Genomic DNA, 20,830 nt, shown 5'->3' with positions numbered 1-20,830 from the left:
CAATACATCTCAATCGTTCCCAAAATGAAATTGCGAGCTCGACAGCATTACACTGTTACGGTCACTTCGTGTTGTAATCTCCCCTTGGAACAAAAAAGCTCTTTGGAACTGTACCTAATAACTTCCCGAAACTTCTTCGATCTTCAAGCCTGCATGCCGAAAATGACCTCTAGCACTCTCTTCTTTTGCACCGACCACATCAACACACCATTCAAGAAAGTCATCAAAGCCTTGATCGGGGTCTACTTCATAATAACTCCAGTTGCGTCTAATACAGGCGTTGAGCTCAGCGAAAAACTCTTCAATTGGATTGAAGTCCGGCGAGTAGGGTGGCAGATAGACCAATTTTACCCCTGAATCTACACACATCTGCGTCATCCGCTCTGAATGATGAAACGAGGCGTTGTCCATAACCAGAGCGGATTTAGGTTCGGGCCATCTTCCGCAGTGCTGAAGAAGCTGCGCTATGAAGTCCTCGAACACAGTGGCATCTGTGGACCCGCGGAAGACACGCGAGAAAACGATTCCATCCTGGGCATACGCCGTCAGTATCTGATATCGCTGGTCGCGCGGAGATAAGCTTAAAATCGAAGAACAGGCCTCTCATGTCATTTGAGTTCTTTATCGCCCGAATGATACCCGACTGCCAACTTGACCCGCTGTGCATATATAGTGGCTGAATGGAAGTTCTTTCCAAGTAGCTGGAGATAGATACTCATCTAATCTTGCAAAGCTTCTTGAGGTAGCTGTCACCTCCTGCTATTTTTGCTCCTTTTCAAAGGTCTGCATGGCCTCTACTAGAAATAGACCTTTCGTCTCTGGGAAGAGGATGTAGATGTAGATAATCAGCACTATCGAGTGCTTAAACCAAGAGCCCTTCATGTCCACAAATACATGAATCCTGCATTATCCTTTCTTCCACTATCAGGCAAAGTATAACACTCGCTCACTTATGGCCATCCATGCTGAGCCTTTCTCTCCGTTGATTCCTCAGATCTTGTTCTGTTTCCATGAGTATTTTCAAAAGACAACGACCACTTGCAGAGGTTGATGTCACTCGAGAATCGTTGAGAAGCTCTGTTGAGGCTGTCTGGACCTGATGGTCGTAATTGAGGTCTTTCGCGTATGAAGTCTCGTTGGTGTGAATTGGATCCGAAAGTCTGTGATTACTGTCGGTTGACGAAGGACATGAGGAAGATCGTCGTGGAGTAACAGCAGAGAGCGAATTTGGTAACCGGTTGGCAGATGGTACGGTGGCTTCTCGCTGTGCATGTCGACCAGCTGCCATTTTTATGGTGGCATCTGGGAGAGGTAAAAAGCGACACGCCTGGAGATCAAGAGAGTGAACCAGAGTATTGAACCGTTTATGAAAACAGCTGTCGCGACATAATTATGAGTGCCCTTTACTGCTTCAATCTAAGTTGATAATAAAAAAGCGGCCTTATTTAATCATTCCGTAACGGTGACGTAAGAGAGTTGGAAATATGTGGGCAATTGGATTGTGCGGGGCCCACCAATACCCGGTAGGTGGTTGGTTCCACCGTCCCAGATAAAAGTTTCCGGATCCTCACTTTCTTCGCGTCATGGATTTGGTTCCCCATGCGACTGCATTTGAATGCCCGATTACCACAAAATATCCGCTTGCTATATATACAGGCCCTCGATAATTTGGTTCCAACCTGCTCACCTAACCCTAAATATGCCTTAGTTGTCCTCGAAACTGCAAGTGCGTCAAGCCAATCAACGTGCGCGGCTCTCAAAATCCCCTTGCCCTAGTTTCAAATCAAATCGTCTTTGAATGCCTTCTTTTCCAAAACTGAGCTGATGGATAAATCCTACGATGACTAGCCTGAATTCATATGTCGATTGGTGCTTGGTCGACGGGCCGAATTCGGAGGTCCTGAGTTCTACAGACCACCCGCACCATGACATATTCCTGGGCCTCCAACCAGCCTCCTCACCTCCCAACCTGATAGATAAGATGGGATTTATCATGTCCCCACCGTACGTCGAACTGCAAATCCAAGAGGGCCCAGTTACTCTCCAGTTCGGCGAGGTGACCCCTCTAGGCTCTGCTCCTGATACACATCTTTGTCTCCCTGCCGCACCACCGGACGGTTTCGGACAATCGTTCCTTTCCAACGATGGCACGTCTCTCACGCCTCAGATGACCAACTTGGCGGCCAGCAAAGCCCATAATATTCAAGATGCAGAGCCCGTTACGCCCAGAATTGGTCAACGAAAGCAACTTTCCCGAAATATAGAGCCTTGGCAAGGAACGCAGCCACTTCCAGAATCAAACAGGACTACTGGCACCAGGACATTAGATTCAAGAGCCCGCTATATTTCTAAACGCAAAACGCACCTAGAAAACAATCGGCAAGCCGCAAAAAGATGCCGGAAGAAAGTTAAATCCCGCAACGCAGCTCTCGAGTCTGAGTACAAAGAGCAGTCTGCCCACAATAGTCAGCTTCTAGCTGATATCAGCCGACTACGCTCTGAATTGTTGTATCTCCAAAACGAGATACTGAAGCATTCGCAATGCCGAGACGACCCTCTCAAGAGACATTTGGTGCTGGTGATGCAGAGGATGCCAGCACGGGATGGTTGCGCTACTTAAGGTTCAGATCAAGCCAGTGACAAGATATGCCTATTTGTCTTGCGCTAACTGAGATCTCAGCTATCATGAGCGAGCGAAGGGGGGATTGTTTCTTTTCTGGATTTGCATCTGTATATCAGGGGAGCAGGACTGTCACATGAGAAATTGCATATATAGAAGCGTATTTCACCTCGAAATAAGTGGATGACGACAGAAATGTGGGTATCAAGAATAAGATCGCTAGTTTAACAGGTAGAAAGTGGATTTCCTTCACACGGCACACGAAGAAGTTTTGCGTCTCCTGTCTCAGCTCGACATAGTCGTCGTTTTGCTGCCCCAGGTCGCTGCAGAGTCGGTCGACATTCAGAGTAGAGGGGTGAAAGTCAATAATCAAAACACGCCCAAGCTCTTCACTCCAAATGGCATTGTCTCACCGAAGGTCTTCATGTGTTATCCTTAGGGCTTTGATTTCCTTGTTCGATTTGTGAATCTAACGCTGTACCCCTTCCCCCAGGTATCACGAGTGATTTAAGGTGTAGACGTAACGTCAACTGACGCAGTGGTCTAGTAGGAGGTTCGCTGCCTGGCGCGGGGGAGTGGCCCTTAGGGCGAAATGCGTCCAGATGTTTACCAGCTTACTCACCCCCTTGGCTCGAGTCCATTCATGCCTCAGGCATCAAATGCACCAACACGCTTTGTTCTCTTGACGTTCACAGTCCTTTTGATTTCTGGAATATACGTCCACTCGATGGTTTCGGATTACCTGGACCGGTCTCGTTATTAGATAGAAAAATTTGGTCTTCAAATTCCTTAGCAATTACAGCCACCGTTGCGAGGTCATTATCTCGATTACATCACTCGCGAGACCCCGTTTTCCGTCTTTAATAAAAACCTCCTGCTTGCGAAGGATATATCGTGTGATCTAGCTGTGGTCAGGTATTGGAAAGGGCTCGTAATCAGCGAAAGTTCTTCTAATATAGAAAGAATAGGTTGAAATCTCTCAATCTCCTTCTGTTCCGCGGAACACTTCGCGCAGTCAGTCGCTAACGGACCTCATAGAGGCCAAAGACGTACCTTCCCTGTCGGGGCACCTGAATCTCTCATTATGAATAGGCTCTTCTATGTTTATGAGCGAGACAATTTGAGCTGTCTTCACTGACAAAATCTGCGACAGTGATTTGCTACAGAATTCTGCGAGAGCCGACATGTTATGAGGTATTTACAAGTAGGGCTTGCTTGATTCTGTTGAATCAGACTAGCAGGCTAGAATAATGCAGCATGAAGGTGCTATCCTGATCTACTGAACGGAAAGGTATGGGTGAGAATCAAATAAGTAAATTTGTCTAATCCAGGTAAAACCTGGAGGAAAAGCTCTTTAAATACATGCTTGGGACCCGGTTTACTATGATAGTAAACCTCTGCCGATCAGGGGTAATCGACACGTGAGGCGATTCCCATTGGCTTATCCACGTGGGACAACAACGAGGTCAGAATTATGGAGTTTTGCGATACACTTCGAGAATTGAATTCCCAAGAGAATAGAGTAAAGGACAATTCTCAACAGGTTCAGTTTTGAGTAGGCCTTGATGAAAAAGTGGAGTGTTCTCTCCCTGCTTTTCCTACTTAGAGGACCCGACATCGCGCGAGATATTTATAGGCGAAAGCCTTTATTGGATTGCGGTAGACCTTGATTGAGTCCTTAACTTGAGGCGGGCGTTGGCGGCCAGGCTTTCAGCATAAAAAGGAAAGAAAGCTGATGGGACGATTTCTCCGACTAAAAATGACCTTCCCCTCCATCAATTGAAACTTGGTGGAACACCCCTGCGTTAAAAGAATCGCGTTGTTTGCCTTATTTTTACTACTCCCACCTAGATATTTCAACGTTCTTCTCCTATAATAAATTGAGCTTGAACGTAACTATTAATATATAACTAAACTCACCGCTACTAGAATTTTTAAAGCTCGAAGCATTTTCTATATTGCTTCATCATAGACTTCCGCAAAACCCAACTTTCGACCCAGTCTTGGCATTGCCCGACCCAGTTTCGACCCAACTTTGTGCATAAAAATACATAAATGTGCCAAGACCTTCCTAGTTAGTCCTATTTTTGCATATTTATGCATAAAGTTGGGTCGAAACTGGGTCGAAAGTTGGGTTTTGGGTCGAGACCTTCGACCCAGATTGGGTTTTGCGGAAGTCTAATATTCACAGATGAGTTCATTATTGGCTCAATAACAAACGGTTTTTCCTCTAGACACCTAATTTGGACTAGTAGTACTCCGAGTGTTGCTGAGAGAGGCTAATTCATATCAGGCTGAACTAATATTCCGAGTCCTGCCTCGCAGATAGGATGATCGCGCGGTAGAGTGTGGAGGCTCGTGATGGTGTTCTGTGCTCGTTGGCGGAGGCGGAGGTGCGTTGACAGAACATGTGCCTCTACTTCCAGAGTCGTGGTGGCCACTGTCCTGAAAGCTGATAAGATGCGAATCAATGCGGTTCTTTGGACTGTGTTTAAGTGTCGTAGGTGGGTCTTGTCTCGTAAAGAGTCGTGCCAGACTGTCGACGCGTAGTCTATGACCGGCGTTACGCAGGCTTGGTAGAGCTGTCGCATCTGTTCTGGGCGCAGATGCCGCAGCCCGCCCAAAGCAATACTGACCTTGGTCGCGCGTTTGATCGCTTGCTGGACGTGTTCCTTCCAGCGGAGCTCCTGGTCGAAAACCACCCCCAGCAGCTTGGCCGTGGATGATGGTTCGGCTGTCTTACCGTTCATAACCACTTGACCCTGAAGCTGTTCGCGTCTTTTCCGGGTGATGTGAATCAATTCAGTTTTCTCGGCTGCGAAGCAAGACCCTGTTCGACGGGCCCATGCCTCAATGCGGGGGATGTCTTCCGATTGTATTTTGGCTAGGTTTTCTTCGGCCGAGCGTCCCACGCGCCAGCGGAAGTAGTCGTCGATGAAGGCGGATGCACCACCGTGAGAGTTGACAGATTGGTCGACCAGGTCAGAGTTGAAGAATGCGAAGAGGATCGGGGACAGGGGCGAACCCTGTGCGAGTCCCGCGTTCGGCAGTGGTGTGGTCTCGGTGCGGTAGTCATCGAATCCTATGCTGGCGTGGCGGTCGCTCATGAAGCTCGCGATCCATTTCCTCGCCACGGTGGGTATTCTCCTTGCCCGGAGGCAAGCGTCTAGGCTTACTTTGTTGACTCCGTTAAAGGCACCTTTCAGGTCAAATGTCACCAGCGTTATCACTTTGTGTTTGTACCACGCTCGGTCAATCGCATTGGAGAGGACCAAAAGGGCCTGTTCAGTAGTTCTTCCTGGTCGTCCTCCAAACTGGGTGTCCGGTAGCAGGCCGTGCTTTTCAGCGAGATACGACAGTCGGCGCGCCATCACCGCTTCAAGGAGTTTACCTAGTGTGTTGAGGAGTGAGATCGGGCGATAGGCCCCAGGGACCGAGTAATCCGGTTTCTTGGGTTTCCGTAGCACTACAATCTTCGCGCTCCGCCATCGCACCGGGTGGTATCCTAGATTGAATGACGCGGTGAAGATCCCCGTGACGTAGACCTTGAGGTGCATCCATAGCTGTTTCCACACTAGCGTCGGCAAGCCGTCTTCACCAGGTGCGGTAGATCCTTTTGCGGCATGAAGAGATCGTTGAATCTCAAGCTCGGTGATTGGTTGTCACGGGAGTGCTAGAGGTGTCTGGGCGGGCAAGTCCTCGTGAGGTTCGTCCATCTGCGGGAAGAAAGTGCCTAGGAACGCCTGCGCTTTGTCCTCATTTTCTATGAGCTCGTTGGTGCCGACGTGCAATGCCGGCACACATCCCCAGGCTTCTCGTGGTTTCATGTAGGTGGCTGCATTCCAGAGCTTCCCTTCCCCGGCTTCGTCAAGGAACTGCTTCCAATGTGACGCCTTCACCTTCTCGATGGTCCGGGTCCATAATCGTCGTTTGCGCTGCATCTCTTGAAAGAGGGTCATGGAGCGGGCGTCATGCCGCCCGAGTTCCGCACAGCTTTCTTGCCACGTCCGGCGTAGTTGATTGACCTCGGTCTGCTGTATTTTGAGGGTTGGGGTGAACCAGCGTTTGGAGTATGGCGTTGGTCGTAGGTCGGGAGTGTGCTTATCCACCGCCATGGCCGTTGCCTCTGTGAGCTTGTCGACTGTCTCATCTAGCGCTGGTCTCGTTTTCACCTCCTTCCATGGGCCCAATTGTCGACGTACGTCTTCGGCGATCTTACACCAGTCCGCACGATCGTAGGCTTTCCTGGCCTTAGCGGCGGGCTGGCGCTGAGATCGTAGGTCCCATTCGGAGTACGTTGCGCGGTGGTCTGACCCATAGTTTTCGTGGTAGAGATGGCATTTGACGAGTAGGTCCGGGCGGTTCGTTACCGTCTGGTCGATAATGGTGCTCTTCCCTGGGTCGTTAAAGGGCCAAAATGTCGCTGTTCCCCGTGGAAGACAGCTATGTAGGCCATGGGCTTGAAAGAAGTTGATCAATTCGCTTGCGTCTTCAATGAATCGCGGTTGGATATTGTTGCCGCCCCACATCGGGTGGTGGCGGTTGAGATCACCTGACAAGATGACGCTTGTTGTCTTTTGATCATCTTGGGTGTTTGCTAACAGTGTTTTCTGGATTGCCGTGAGTGCTAGTTCTGTCGACGTCTCGTTCGGTGTGAATAGTGGAATGCATGAGAGGTAGACCGAGAAGATAAGAAATTGAGAGTCGGTTGTCCGAATCTTGATTGACGTGACATCCGGGTGGTCGCAGGCGATCTGTCGATGAGACGAGGTTGAGACTTTTCGGCTGACGTAGATCAGACTGCGAAACCGGCCTGCATCAGGCTCGGTAGTCGGCCGGTATAGCCGCCAGGCGCTGTGGTTGACGTGTGTTTGATAGGCGGTGATAGATGGTTCTTGGATCAGAGTACATCGAGGTCCTGGCTCTGGTGGTCGTTGATGAGCGCTTCCATCCTAGGTCCCGATTTCATGATGTTTAACTGTAGTATACGTGGGTTTTTTCTCTAACATTGGGAGTCAGAGGTTGCCGGCGTTCGGCACTGGCAATCGCTGGTTGGGTGTTCACCACCACAGTCGAGGCATCGGGCTCTCACACCCGGGGGGCACCGTTCTCGCTCGTGTTGGCCAGCGCAGTGTCCACATCGCGGCGTTTCTTTACATGACCATGCAAGGTGTCCAAATCGTTGACACCGGAAGCATCTCTTTCTTTTTAGTTCGCAGCGTTCCACACTGTCGATGAATCTCCGGCCGACCAGGAAGCCCTTGCCTAGAATGTAATCAACTCCTTCCGCGGTGTCGAACCAGATGCCTAGGGAGGCAAACTTCCCTAGTGCCTTGTCTTTCTTCTTAAGCCAAGCCACCTCCTCGATCCGGAGTCCTGGCTCGGTTAGGTCGTTCTCTTTCATGATTTTCTCAATCGCCTGTGCGTTCGCGTTCTCGAGGTCAAAATCCTCAGTCGGGGTCCGGTGTATCACGACGCCGAACCGCGCCTTGACCAGTTTCGTGTTGTTTCCTAGCTCGTTCAGCCATTCTGTGCTGTTGCGGGCCGCTTCCGCCGACTCTGTGTCTTTGAACCGGATGACATATCCAGTTTTGGTGGTGCCAACCCCGGCTACTTGGGCGTCGTGTGTAGACGGTGCGTTCGACAGCGCCGTGCGGATTTGGATGTTTGCGGTATCCGTTGGGAGATATCGCCCAAAGGTATTTGGTTCGTTGCTTTCATTGTCTCTAGGATCCACGAAAGAGCGCTGGGTGCTGATTCGGACGCAGTCTTGGTCCTTGTCTGGGCGCTGGTGGTTTGATTGAGAAGGTGGGTGGCTCGCTGCTACTGTGGCCCATGATTTTGCGGTCGGTGGTGGTGGGAGGGCATCAATATGTGTCCGCAAGGCTCGAACTTCCTCGTGGAGTTTCTCATTCTGCGTCTGCAGGACGTTCTGGTCGTGCTTCACTTCTAGCAGTTCGTTCTTGGTGGACTGGATGAGCTCGGTTTGGTAGGCGATCGTCTCTTTTAAGCCTTCGATCAGGCGGCAGATGTCCCGGGTCGTGACGCGTCCATTGTTGTCTCCGGATCTCGTGGTCTCGGAACGCGTTGCGGTGGTGTGGTCATCGCTGGGCCGGGCCTGTCTTCTGGTCCGAGGCGCAGTAGTCGAATTAGAGTTATCCAACGCGTTGGTCGTTGTCGTTCCAGGTGTGGTTGTGCGAGGGGGCTCGGGCCCTCCCGCGTGTGGGTCCGCCATCCCTTCCGTTCGGTACACAACAATTTTTCCGGTACAGGATCCTCTCTGTGAGTCGACTTGCTATCCCGATAACAGTCGATGTCCTTCCGTACTGTACAGACGCGCTGTTCGAGGTACAGACGCGCTCGAAATCAGTTTCACCACTTTACTCTCTTTGATTCTTTTCCAAACTTGATCCTGAAACACGCTAGTCTGTGTTTGGATTAGGCTACTTGGAAATATTGAACCGTATTTTAACTCCCGGTCACATGGTTAGTTGCTCTGTAATATATTGGAAAGAAGGAGACGATTGATACCCCACGTATACCAGTAACGAGTGGGTCACCTGACAGCGGGGTATCTCGAAGACTCAGCCGCATGTTGGCGACTAACCCTTCTAGAAATCACATGGCTGCAATAATGGCGTGCACGGTATCATATGACGGTTCAAACACTGGGATTCAAGTTGGGCAGAACAATGGTCATATCACTAATCAGTTCCGTGAGTGGCGCATAATTCTAAAGGAACGTGACTAATCGGTGTGATTGCCCAAGTACAATCAGAAACATCATTGAGTCAAGCGTGCCTGCGGGATCTGCGGACGACCAATCCTCACCATGACAAAGATCGTATTCAGAACACCAACGGTGGGCTACTCAAAGACTCATACCGCTGGATTTTAGACAATGAAGAGTTTCAACAATGGCAAAACAACCAGAGCAACTGTCTCCTCTGGATCAGAGGCGATCCGGGCAAAGGCAAGACAATGCTCCTCTGCGGTATAATCGACGAGTTAACACGGTTGTTTGGGGACACTGCGAATATCTCGTTCTTTTTCTGCCAAGCTACCGACGTGCGAATCAATAACGCCACGGCTGTACTTCGTGGCTTAATATATTCGCTTGTGAAGAAGCACCCATCTCTTCTCTCCCACGTAAAGAGTCAGTATGACCACGCGGGAAAAGCATTGTTTGAGGATATAAACGCATGGAATGCTCTCTCGAGGATCTTCACGGATATATTGAAGGACGCGACCTTACTGAGCACCTATCTGATTATCGACGCGCTGGACGAATGTACAACAGGCCTATCTCCCCTTCTCGACTTGATTGCTCAGGTATCGTCTGCCTATCCACAAAGAAAGTGGATTGTCTCGAGCCGCAACTGGCCCGATATCGAAGAGCGTCTTGACTCTACGAATACCGCTCCGATCTCTTTAGAGCTCAATGAGGCGTCTGTATCTGAAGCTGTGAGCAAATTCATTCAACACAAGGTTCACTACCTGGCGAAAGTGAAGAAGTATAGCGATGAAACTCGTCATACGATTCGCCGTCACTTGTCATCCAACTCGCAAGGAACTTTCCTTTGGGTGGCCTTGGTCTGTCAAGATCTTGATAGAACATCGCGGAGGCACGCTGTCAGGAAGCTGGAGGCGTTTCCTCCTGGACTGAATGCCTTGTACGGTCGGATGATCGATCAGGTTTGCAACTCCGAGGATGCTGAGTCCTGCAAGCGAATACTGGCTGTCATGTCCATCGTGTATAGGCCTATCGCGTTTGACGAGCTGGCCTCTCTTGTGGAGCTACCTGATGATCTCTCTAGTGACTCTGAAGCTCTATCAGAGATTATCGCGATTTGTGGTTCGTTTTTGACTGTGCGCGAAGACACTATCATTTTCGTCCATCAGTCCGCAAAAGAATTTCTACTAAGAGAGACGCAAACTGGGGTATTACCTGGAGGTATAGAAGCTGAACACCATACACTTTTCTCTCGTTCTCTTAAAGCCATGTCGAAGACACTTCGGCGAGACATCTTTCAAGTCAAATTTCCTGGATTCCCGATTGAGAAGGTTATACCACCCAGTCCGAATCCATTAGCAGCTGCACAATATGCGTGTGTCCATTGGGTTGACCATCTTCATCATAGCGGATGTCATAAAAAAAAGGATCTTGACATTGACGAAAGAGGGTGTGTTGGTGATTTTCTGCAAACGAGATTTCTTCACTGGCTTGAAGCCCTCAGCATTCTAGGAAGCATATCACAAGGCATAGCAGCGATGCTAAAGCTCGATGGCTTACTGCAGGTGAGTTATTGCTCATATACCGAAACCAATCTCCGCTTCTGACATCAGAATTACTATAATAGGAAAATGGGGAACCGCCTGCACTTTTAGAACGAGTTCAAGACGCCTCCCGATTCATTCGATACCATAGGCTAGCAATTGAAAGTTGCCCCCTGCAAGTATACAGTTCACCTCTGGTATTCAGCCCCATGTCGAGCCTCACGAGAAGATGTTATCAAAAGGAGAGACCGGATTGGGTTTTGAATGAGCCGTTGGTGGACAAAGATTGGAGTCCATGTTTTCATACCCTCGAGGAGCATAGCGGATCGGTCAACTCGATTGCCTGGTCGCAAGATGGAAGCCGACTCGCATCAGCGTCCAATGATAAGTCGGTTAGGATCTGGGATCCGGCCACCGGCCACTGCGCGTCAACCCTCGAGGGGCATAGCAGTTTGGTCAACTCGATTGCCTGGTCGCAAGATGGAAGCCGACTCGCATCAGCGTCCTGGGATAAGACCGTCAGGATCTGGGATCCGGCCACCGGCCACTGCGCGTCAACCCTTGAGGGGCATAGCGGTTTGGTCAACTCGATTGCCTGGTCGCAAGATGGAAGCCGACTCGCATCAGCGTCCAATGATAAGTCGGTTAGGATCTGGGATCCGGCCACCGGCCACTGCGCGTCAACCCTCGAGGGGCATAGTGATTTGGTCAGCTCAATTGCCTGGTCGCAAGATGGAAGCCGACTCGCATCAGCGTCAGATGATAAGACCGTCAGGATCTGGGATCCGGCCACCGGCCAGTGCGCGTCAACCCTTGAGGGGCATAGCCATTTGGTCAGCTCAATTGCCTGGTCGCAAGATGGAAGCCGACTCGCATCAGCGTCAGATGATAAGACCGTCAGGATCTGGGATCCGGCCACCGGCCACTGCGCGTCAACCCTCCATATCAGCTCTCCCGACTTTCTTCAATTTGATAAAGTCAATCTCAATCATCTACACACGTCAATCGGTACATTTGATATAGGATTGACCGGTACCGTCACGTCCACTCCTCACTGTTCGACCCTGCCAGAACAATACGGGTATAGTTTGAATCATGACCATTCCTGGATAACCTATAATGGAGTCAATCTCCTTTGGTTGCCTGCCGAATATAGACCAACCCAGTCGTCTCATTTTGCTATATCTGCAGCAACTCTGGCAATTTGCTGTTCTTCAGGTCATGTCATATTTCTAGCGCTTACAGAACAGGGTCCCATCCCTAGCCTATGATCCATTTTCATATCTCTTCAACAGATTCCGATGCCTTTCCTATACACGTCTCATCTTGATTAGCCTCTATGATTATGCCCAGAATCACCTCTAATAGAAAGAAGTCGTGAGACTGTATACATACTCCCAAATCGGGACTACCTGCGTAATTCAATTTAGCAGATCAACACATTAAAACGCTAGGGCAACAGGTACATAGTCAATTACCTAGGAGAGACTAAGCGCACGATCTAGCATCCATCACTCCCAAGGTACAGACGCGCTCGAAATCACTTTCACCGTTTTACTCTCTTTGATTTTTCAAACTTGATTCCTGAAACACGCTAGTCTATGTTAGGCTTAAGGATAATTCAAATTCTCGAAACGTATCGTAAATTTACATCACATGACAATGTTCTCTGTAATCTATTGGAAATGAGGATACGATTGATTGATACCCTATGTCTCGATGCACCTCACGAGTCACTAACCAATACGGACTGTATTCTCTCCTGTGCAATGTGGATTTAAAAATCTCGGTCGAAGTGGCGCAAACACCCCAATAGGAAAAATTACATATATGGCTTTGACGACAGATGGAGAGCCAGAACCAAAATGACGAGTCTTTCCTTCCTAGTGTCGCTTGAGATATCACCTGACAGCGGGGTACTTTGACAACTCAGCTGTATGCACGCGACTACCTCTTCTCATAGTCAACTGGCTGCAGCACCGACTTTCTGTTTTCCCAACAAACATTCACTTCCTTCCAGTCACATCTCTTTTATAGCCCTCTTCATCTTCTTTCCTCCTCTTTTCGGGTCCTGATCTGCCCCGTATCACATTCATGCCCTCATTCACGACAGCCGAACGCATCCACGCGGTGGAAGTCATTATCAACTATGAGTTCCATGACAAATATCTTCTTGTGAAGGCCCTGGAAGCTGCCGGGGCCACCATGGCCGGCCAGGGCAATAAGCGGCTTGCTCTTATCGGGGACGCTGCCCTAAGGCTCGTTCTTTATGAGTTTGGTTATGAAGACGAAGCTTCCATTCGTGAGACCCCTCAATATATACTTATATATTTTGTCATTCCTTGTCCAAATGTTGATGAGAATGTTAATGAGATGAAAGGTGACATGACGAATGCACAGAATACTCGGGCCACAAACGAAAACCTAGCGAAGATAGGCTTTTCCCTGGGTATCGACGCCTACATCCAGCTGAATCCTTCAGCCCAGGGCGTCGTCCCTGAGCGGCTGATGGCAACTACCATCGAGGCCATCATCGGCGCTGTCTATCTCGACCGTAATAAGGACATTATGGTCGTACGTCGCCTGATTATTCATCTGTGCGTCATGCCGACGCTCTAATAAATATCCTCGGATAGGTACAGGAAACGCTACGCCCCGTTCCCAGGTTATATTCATCTTCTAAATGCTGATTGATTCTTTAGGTCGCATTTCCCCGGGGGTGTTTGTATACCCTTGCGGCGATATTTGCTGGCAGATGCCCTGATAAAGAGGCTTTTCAGGCCTTGACGAGGTGGACACCTTTGGTACTATGCGTCCCTCTCGAGAAGGCCTGGAAAGCCTCTTTATGATGGCATCTGGTGGTTAGTATAGTTGTAACAGTATCCGAATACTCCTATGGGCGCCAGTCATTGGCGTATGTCTAGCACAGAGATATCTCCAGACCTTCTACGACAGGAAGCCCCTTGGTACCCAGGCTTCCTATCGCAAAAGACCTGGCCAAATCTCCATGCTAGCCAAATATCAATAACTGGTATCTGCAGTTGCTTTTGGTTTTTATGTTGATTTGTTTGTTTTTATTGGGACATATTCAACATATCGTCCGCTGATTTATTGGCTTGGCTCGAAATGTTTTATTTTTTTCATATTTTCAGGTCTCTCAAGGTTGCCCAACCATTCAACATCTTCGGGTCATCGAGTGTTCTTGGATATTTGCAGTCATCATTTTTAATCTAGTCACTCGTTTCAAATCCATCGTCAAGCTTTGCAGAATCCTATAGCATATGAATTCTTCTACTGAAAGCTCACACTAAACTCTTTGAAATGAGGTAGGTTGTTATATACAGCTCTAACAGTACAGTAATGTGTAAATGAGGGTGGTGTATATCCGTAAAATCCTGTAGTAGGTGGGTATTGCGAATCCTGGTCCGAGTGGGGTCCTGGGCTTGGGATTCATCACCGTTGAGATCGAAGTGGTCAATCATCGTGCTCAATTTTCTAGTAAACCAAACTTCAGCACATTCTGGTCATCCAGGGTTCAACAGAGGGTGGGACCCAAGGAATCCAGCATTTTGTAGGGCAGATAAGTCGATTATAAAGAAATATTTCATCCCACCAGTACTGTATCGTACAGGCAGACAGTTCAATACCGAGAAACAAGCCTGGAATGAATCTCATGCGCCAAATTCTTGTATCTACTGAAGTGGGAAGAGCGCACTGGCGGTCTGACATCGCAGACAAGACGATGGGGGTGTTCAGTGCCCGACGGGGGTCATCGGTAGGAAAGCAGGCTCATGAATAGGCAAAGTAATGAAGAATGACCGTATTGTGAGAGTTGTGGGATGCATTAATTGCTATGCTATGGAAATGAGCACTAGAAATACCCTTGCTGCTGTGGCGCAGGTGAGAAGTGGCGCGGTTTCCCCATTACACTACGTATGTCTTCGCTCGTCCACTGTGTTAGTAGAGTAGTAGAGTGAACGTGGTAGTGGCCAGACAACCGACTGAATCTCCTGCCAGCTAGTCTATTTGGCTTATTTGCAAGCGCGTGGTACTAGACACGCATAGCTCATACAACCACGATACGATAGCTAATTTTTATGCCATTTTTTATTACCGTACTAACATACTGCCGAAAGTGTGGGTCAGGGGTAAGCTAACTGTTAAGGTGATGGCGTCATGCAAATTAGAGTTCAACAAAGAATTGAAGAGAGTAAAGAGGTGAAACTGATTTCGAGCGCGTCTGTATGAGGATGCGATTAAGTAGGTTGAGGTAAATACTAACGTTTCGATTACAAGAAGGCTGACATGCATGCACACACAGAAATGATTCGTTGATGTCCTACGAAACGGTGAAATACTTCAATGCGGAACAACATGAGCTTGACCGATACCGTCGCGCTATCTGCAACTACCAGAATGCGGAGTACTACACATTCCTCTGTGGGATCCTATTAAACGCCAGTCAAAACACTGTCTTATTGACCTGTTTACTGGTCATGTGCTTCATCGCTGTGTATCAAATCTCTTCTCTCCAGCAACCCGTGGGTTTGTTACCTTGTTGATGTACATGTCCCAGTTACAAGGTCCCCTGAGCTTTTTTGGGGCCTTCTATGTCTCCATACAGTCTTCTTTGATCAATGCCGAGCGTATGTTGGAGCTTTTCAAAGAGCAGCCAACAGTCACTGACAGCCATTGCGTTTTCCCCTTGGCCACTTGCCAGGGAAAGATTGAGTTCCGGAATGTCAGTTTCTCATATGATGCGCGAAATCCTGTGTTGACTGGACTCACGTTCACTTGTCAACCAGGAACGACTACAGCTTTGGTGGGAGAGTCTGGTGGGGGCAAATCTACTGTTCTCCGTCTCCTCATCCGATCCTACAATCCTGAAAATGGCAAAATCCTCGTCGACGGACGTGACGTCCAGGATATCGCGATTGATTCTATTCGTAAGAAAATCGGTGTGGTTCCGCAGGATGCGACGCTTTTCAACGATACTTTGATGTACAATCTAAAGTACGCCAACGCCGACGCAAGTGATGAAGATGTGCACCAGGCTTGTTCCAAGGCCGATATTTATGACAAGATCGAAGGTTTCCCAGATGGTTACAACACCAAAGTTGGAGAGCGTGGGCTGCGCCTCAGCGGCGGTGAGAAACAACGTATGGCAATCGCTCGAACTATCCTGAAAACCCCTACAATCATACTGCTGGATGAAGCTACGTCTGCACTCGACACTAAAACAGAAGAGCATATCCAGAAGTCCCTAGCTACTCTCTCCAATGGCCGAACCACGCTCATCATTGCCCATCGGCTAAGCACCATCACATCGGCAGACCTCATTCTAGTGCTGAGTGATGGCCAGGTGGCCGAGAGCGGCACCCATGAGGAACTATTGAGTATGGAAGGCCCTTATGCCCGTATGTGGAGAAAGCAAATTGGCGAGGCAAAGATACTCGGAGCCCAAGACAAGGTGGAGTGCATTTAAGGGGATCAGCTATACACAATTTCACACAACACTGGCTACATATACAACACATTGAAAGAGCAGCAAATTTTTGTACCATAGTATGTACGCTTCGAGTTCTTGATGTCCTTGCCAAAACCGGAGAATCGCGTGGATTTAACAAGCACCCATTTCTGAGCAGCTATGATGTAATGACGAGGCCAATTATTCAACATGAAGATCTTTGGATGAGGACATGGTCCTTTATGCGACCGCTTATTCAGTTCACACGTTTGTAATTACGATACTGTGAAGGCTTCAATTCGCCATAACCTATAATTGAAGTATTAAAAAGTGAGGTCTGGTTGTAAGAGATTAAAGATTGAGGGCCTAGGTCTTCTTCTCACGAAGCAAACCATGTGATCCAATACTACATTAGCAATTCTGTCGGGAATGACATTGAACTTCGGATCGGGAGCCGACTATCCTCGAAGCTTCCTGCATACACGGGTACCCCAAGTTTGCGCATATCTTAGCAACGTCCTTGATATAACATTTCATTATGACTGGAGGGCGGGAAAACAAGATTTGCGGACAGAAACTGCTGGGGGCCGGTAATTAAATAACTTTATCAACCGGATTGCCCGGGTGAGAGAGGGGAGGGATGATTCGACGGGTTAGGTAACCTGTTCAATTAATTCTATGGAAACATTTATTTTTTAAAGTTGGTCAACCGGTCTGGCCTAGCAATCTGGCTTATTTGATCATAATGAGAGAGATCTTAGAAAATTGTGGTGGTGTGCAAAACGGGTAACCACAAACAACTGTTTACTTCAAACCTCGGCTAAGCAGATTGTTCATTTCATCGAATCTATACCTCACTCTCCTTGCCATCACTAATTGCCTGTTCATTACTATAGTTCAGTTCTCTAAACTAGTTGCTTCATACAATTAACCCTACAAGTTATGACCAGCTTATTCTACCTGAACATTGCAAGATATATTCATGAAGAGATCTAATCAATACGTAAAAAATCGCACATTTTTTAAACTCGTCTTACCCGAACTACCAGAAGTGATGCCTTCAATGATCTATCTATTCGCTTCGATAAGAAAGGGCCGTCAATAAAATAGTTTTGCGGGGCAAATGGCGTCTGGTGGAGCCCAGCCATTAAACAACACTGACAACTACTTTTATGATATTTGAGATAATAGGGAAGGCCATGGGAATTCACGATCTCCACAGTCATTAGTACCTCTCCGTTTATCATTTCCCAACGGTTTGCGCATCCGCTTGCACACGTGTCCTTTTGAAAATCCATTCGTATAATATCTTCAGCGTCAGATTGTATTGATATGCAATCCACATATACAACATTGCGATTAGACCGAAGTGAAATCTGATTATGATAATCAATAGAAAATATTACTAGCTGTTCTTTCCATTCTATTATCCCCTCTCCCTGACTACCCCATTTATTACGATAGATTGAAAGACGATCATTGCAAATAAGTCCAAGGCCACATGCATGGTGATCACATCGATTAGGCTGTACAGTTCAACGAATCGTTCGGTACTCCAGAAAATACACAGTCTTGGTCCTCTCTGAAGGCAGATCGATTTGAAATACGCTAGTATATTTAGATAGCTTCCTGGTTGATTCTCATATATGGCTTAATGGAATCGTAAGATTTGAGAAATTTATGCGATAGCGCAGCTATACAAATGCATAATGGCTAGACACATTGCGACTTACGTTCGTTAGATTCTCGCTCATTTTTTCCAACCTCGCAACTCCTGCACTGCCCTGTTTATTTCTCTCGTAAACCTTGTCTCGGACAGCGCTTTATCAAGCCCATCACGGGATATACATTTTCGTTTGCGATTTGGTGAGATTGCTCCCAGAATCGGCCGCAAATTAAGGATTTCAGCCCTTTCAAAGTCAAAAAAGACAACCTTGTTGCTTTCTGGATTGTAGAGCCAATTCCGCGGCGCCGGGTCCTTGTGGACAACATTAAGGCGGTGCATCTGTGAGAGCGACTCTTTCATCTTGGCTATTAAGGAGTCTTGCCTCATTTCCCTGAGTGCCAGATCGAGAGGCTGCCCACCCGGACTCAAAAGCATCATGTGCTTGAGATATGCGATACCGTCGTAGCTGTACGGATGAGCCAAGTCGATGCTTCCGAGGTAGAGAGGAATGTATATGCCCTGGATTGAACGAAGTCTGGCGTATACAGCAGCTTCGTGCCGAAATTGTTCCACAAATTCCGGTACGGTGCATTTTGCAGGCACAGTATATCCGTGCGATGACAGTGTGACTTTCAAAAGAGCACCCCGGGAACCGTGTATACCCAGTACTTCGCAATCTGCATTAACGGTCTCAGATAATTGACGCTGCAACCGTTTGACGAAAGCTCTTGCATTAATGACATGGCGCGTTTTTCCATGATCGAGGACATTGGGGCAAGTCTGATCTAGCTCGCCCCCATTCACCATTCCACGTAGACAATTTAACGTGCAGTAATAGCGACAGTTCTCTCCCGAGGACCGATGTGTAGCTGCTGTGGGTGCTGAATGATTCGACGGTGCCTTTCTTCGTCCGATATCCCGATAGGTCCGTGGATCTCGGCTCGGCGTATCGGGGTCAGGATGATCGTCGTCCGCATCGCGCTGTGTGTCGATTGATTGGCAAGCACCAAGGCTGGAATTGTTTCGCCTGCGACGTAATTGTATCGGCGACATTCGAAGAAAGCCATTCGTCCGCGGAGGGCGATATTCGGAACTCGGCACCTCCTCATCCGGGATACTGTCCAAAATATCCGCGACTACCACTTCCCACTTTGGTAATGAGTTGATTGCGTGTTGCCTCCAAGCCTGATTCCGAGGCCGCAACTTGAGCGCCTGGAGAGTGAAGGCGAGAGATTGCCCCACGGCGGTCAAATGCAGACGATTAGGGCCGCCCAAATGGGGATCCCAGCCAGTGAAGTCCCCAACATCTCCTTTCGGAACAGAGAGGTGGTACAAAAGCGTCCCAGGTTCTTCCCCAATTCGCAGGTAGATATCAGCTTCGCCAGCACTCAGCACTCCCATTTCCGTCCCAGCGCGAACCATGTAGTCATGTGGCTGCACGAGAAGCCCAGCGATCGCACGACGGAACCGAGCTTTTGAAGGTTCGTCTTCTTTTTGCTCAACCACTTCATCGATGTCCATATCCTCCAACCCTTCATAAATGTGGCCTAGTGTCACCTTGTGCGGGGATTTGTACTCCTTGATATAAGCTGCAACGCGATGGATCGATTCGGACGATTGACTGGGAATGTTGTAGACGCAGAACTGATCGGCACGAGGCCTGTTGTTTCGCGCTGGAGGTGGAGTTCGCGGGCCACGCGTCGCTGCGGTGCTCGATGTACTTTGTTCCCGGGCAGCCAAACGCGGGGAACGCCGTCGTGGCCGACCACGAATATCAATATTCTGCATTCCCTCCTCGAGTTCCCATTCGGGGCTCAGAGTATTAGAGTGATTTTCAAATCGTATCGACCCTCTCAACCCAAATGTTTGTCGCAGTGTTGGATCACTGTAGAGTTCTTCGATGATTTTCGAAACGTGGTCCTCGACGGTTTGGCGAAGAAAATGGTTAAGATCAAGTTCCGAGCCAACAAACTGCCGCCGAATGCTCTCTCCTGTTTCTTTCAAAGTGTGGAGAGAAGTAAACAGTCTTTTTTCGACAAGCGAAGATTCCATCAGCAATCGCCAAATCTCCTCTTGTTCCTTCGCGAAGGAGTCCCAGGCTTTAAGTTTTCTGGGGCGAAGTTTGTTGGTCGCATTTGCGGGATCTCCACGCGTGGATTGAGTCTTATCCTGCTGAACTTCAAGACCAAGAAAGAGATGATTATGGAGACCGTCGAGAAATGTGGGAAGGCTGGTTTTAGATGTCTTCTCCTGGTCCTCCCTTCGAAGACGTTGTTCCTCTGCCCGAAGACGTTGTTCCTCTGCGAGATTCTCCCTATCCTCTCTCCGGAGGCGCTGCTCTTCTTCACGAAGTCTTTGCTCTTCTGCAAGAAGGTGCCGTAGCTTGTCAATTTCAGCGGACATTTTGAATTTCAAGTCTTCTGGTGATTTCTAAGTTGCGGGTGGCAGTGTTTACCGACGCGTCGCTCACGTGCTCACATGTTACCCCACGTGACTTGGTGTTGACTTTAGTCACGAGCTTTCTAGTTCACGCCCTCGTCCAATCAGCACTAACACCATTCTTATTGAAACTGGAAAGACTGGTCCCTACCTTGCCATAAGCGGGCCAATTGATCACCGTCAATCTACTACCCGAAAAATGGCACTGGACTGTAGTATATTGTCAGGAAAATGGTGATCAGCATCGTATTAACCCAAACAGTACCTCTGAGATTCTAGAGGATTCGATACCAGGTATTCTCGAGGGTAGTTTTACCCCCTCGAGCCCAGTAGATAGGAAACAAGAATCAACACTCTTTTC

At 48.5% G+C, this 20,830-nt stretch overlaps 5 protein-coding genes across 5 annotated transcripts; 3 read left to right on the top strand and 2 right to left on the bottom strand.

The window, feature by feature from the left end:
* Positions 1–114: 114 nt before the first annotated feature.
* On the bottom strand, positions 115–607 carry N7506_005388 (transposase; the record flags this gene model as incomplete). Its single annotated transcript, XM_056954682.1, is given in 2 exon segments — positions 115–531; positions 542–607. The coding sequence occupies 2 exon segments, from the start codon at positions 605–607 to the stop codon at positions 115–117; spliced, it is 483 nt and encodes a 160-aa protein (XP_056813571.1).
* A 1,233-nt stretch (positions 608–1,840) lies between these two features.
* N7506_005387 (bZIP transcription factor) lies at positions 1,841–2,620 on the top strand (the record flags this gene model as incomplete). The annotated part of the gene is made up of 1 exon (XM_056954681.1): positions 1,841–2,620. The coding sequence occupies one exon, from the start codon at positions 1,841–1,843 to the stop codon at positions 2,618–2,620; it is 780 nt and encodes a 259-aa protein (XP_056813570.1).
* A 10,371-nt stretch (positions 2,621–12,991) lies between these two features.
* N7506_005386 (uncharacterized protein) lies at positions 12,992–13,516 on the top strand (the record flags this gene model as incomplete). The annotated part of the gene is made up of 1 exon (XM_056954680.1): positions 12,992–13,516. The coding sequence occupies one exon, from the start codon at positions 12,992–12,994 to the stop codon at positions 13,514–13,516; it is 525 nt and encodes a 174-aa protein (XP_056813569.1).
* Positions 13,517–15,218: 1,702 nt separating this feature from the next.
* Positions 15,219–16,382, top strand: N7506_005385 (uncharacterized protein; the record flags this gene model as incomplete). The annotated part of the gene is made up of 2 exons (XM_056954679.1): positions 15,219–15,438; positions 15,474–16,382. Exons 1-2 carry the CDS (start codon positions 15,232–15,234, stop codon positions 16,380–16,382), a joined length of 1,116 nt encoding a protein of 371 aa, XP_056813568.1. The 5' UTR covers positions 15,219–15,231.
* A 1,732-nt stretch (positions 16,383–18,114) lies between these two features.
* On the bottom strand, positions 18,115–20,433 carry N7506_005384 (uncharacterized protein; the record flags this gene model as incomplete). Its single annotated transcript, XM_056954678.1, has 1 exon — positions 18,115–20,433. One exon carries the CDS (start codon positions 20,431–20,433, stop codon positions 18,115–18,117), a length of 2,319 nt encoding a protein of 772 aa, XP_056813567.1.
* Positions 20,434–20,830: the final 397 nt, after the last annotated feature.

This window comes from Penicillium brevicompactum (genome assembly GCF_028827555.1).
Source record: "Penicillium brevicompactum strain IBT 35665 chromosome Unknown utg000003l_segment0_segment0, whole genome shotgun sequence".
NCBI classification, from domain to species: Eukaryota; Fungi; Ascomycota; class Eurotiomycetes; order Eurotiales; family Aspergillaceae; genus Penicillium; species Penicillium brevicompactum.
This window is presented reverse-complemented; position numbering and strand designations above follow the sequence as displayed.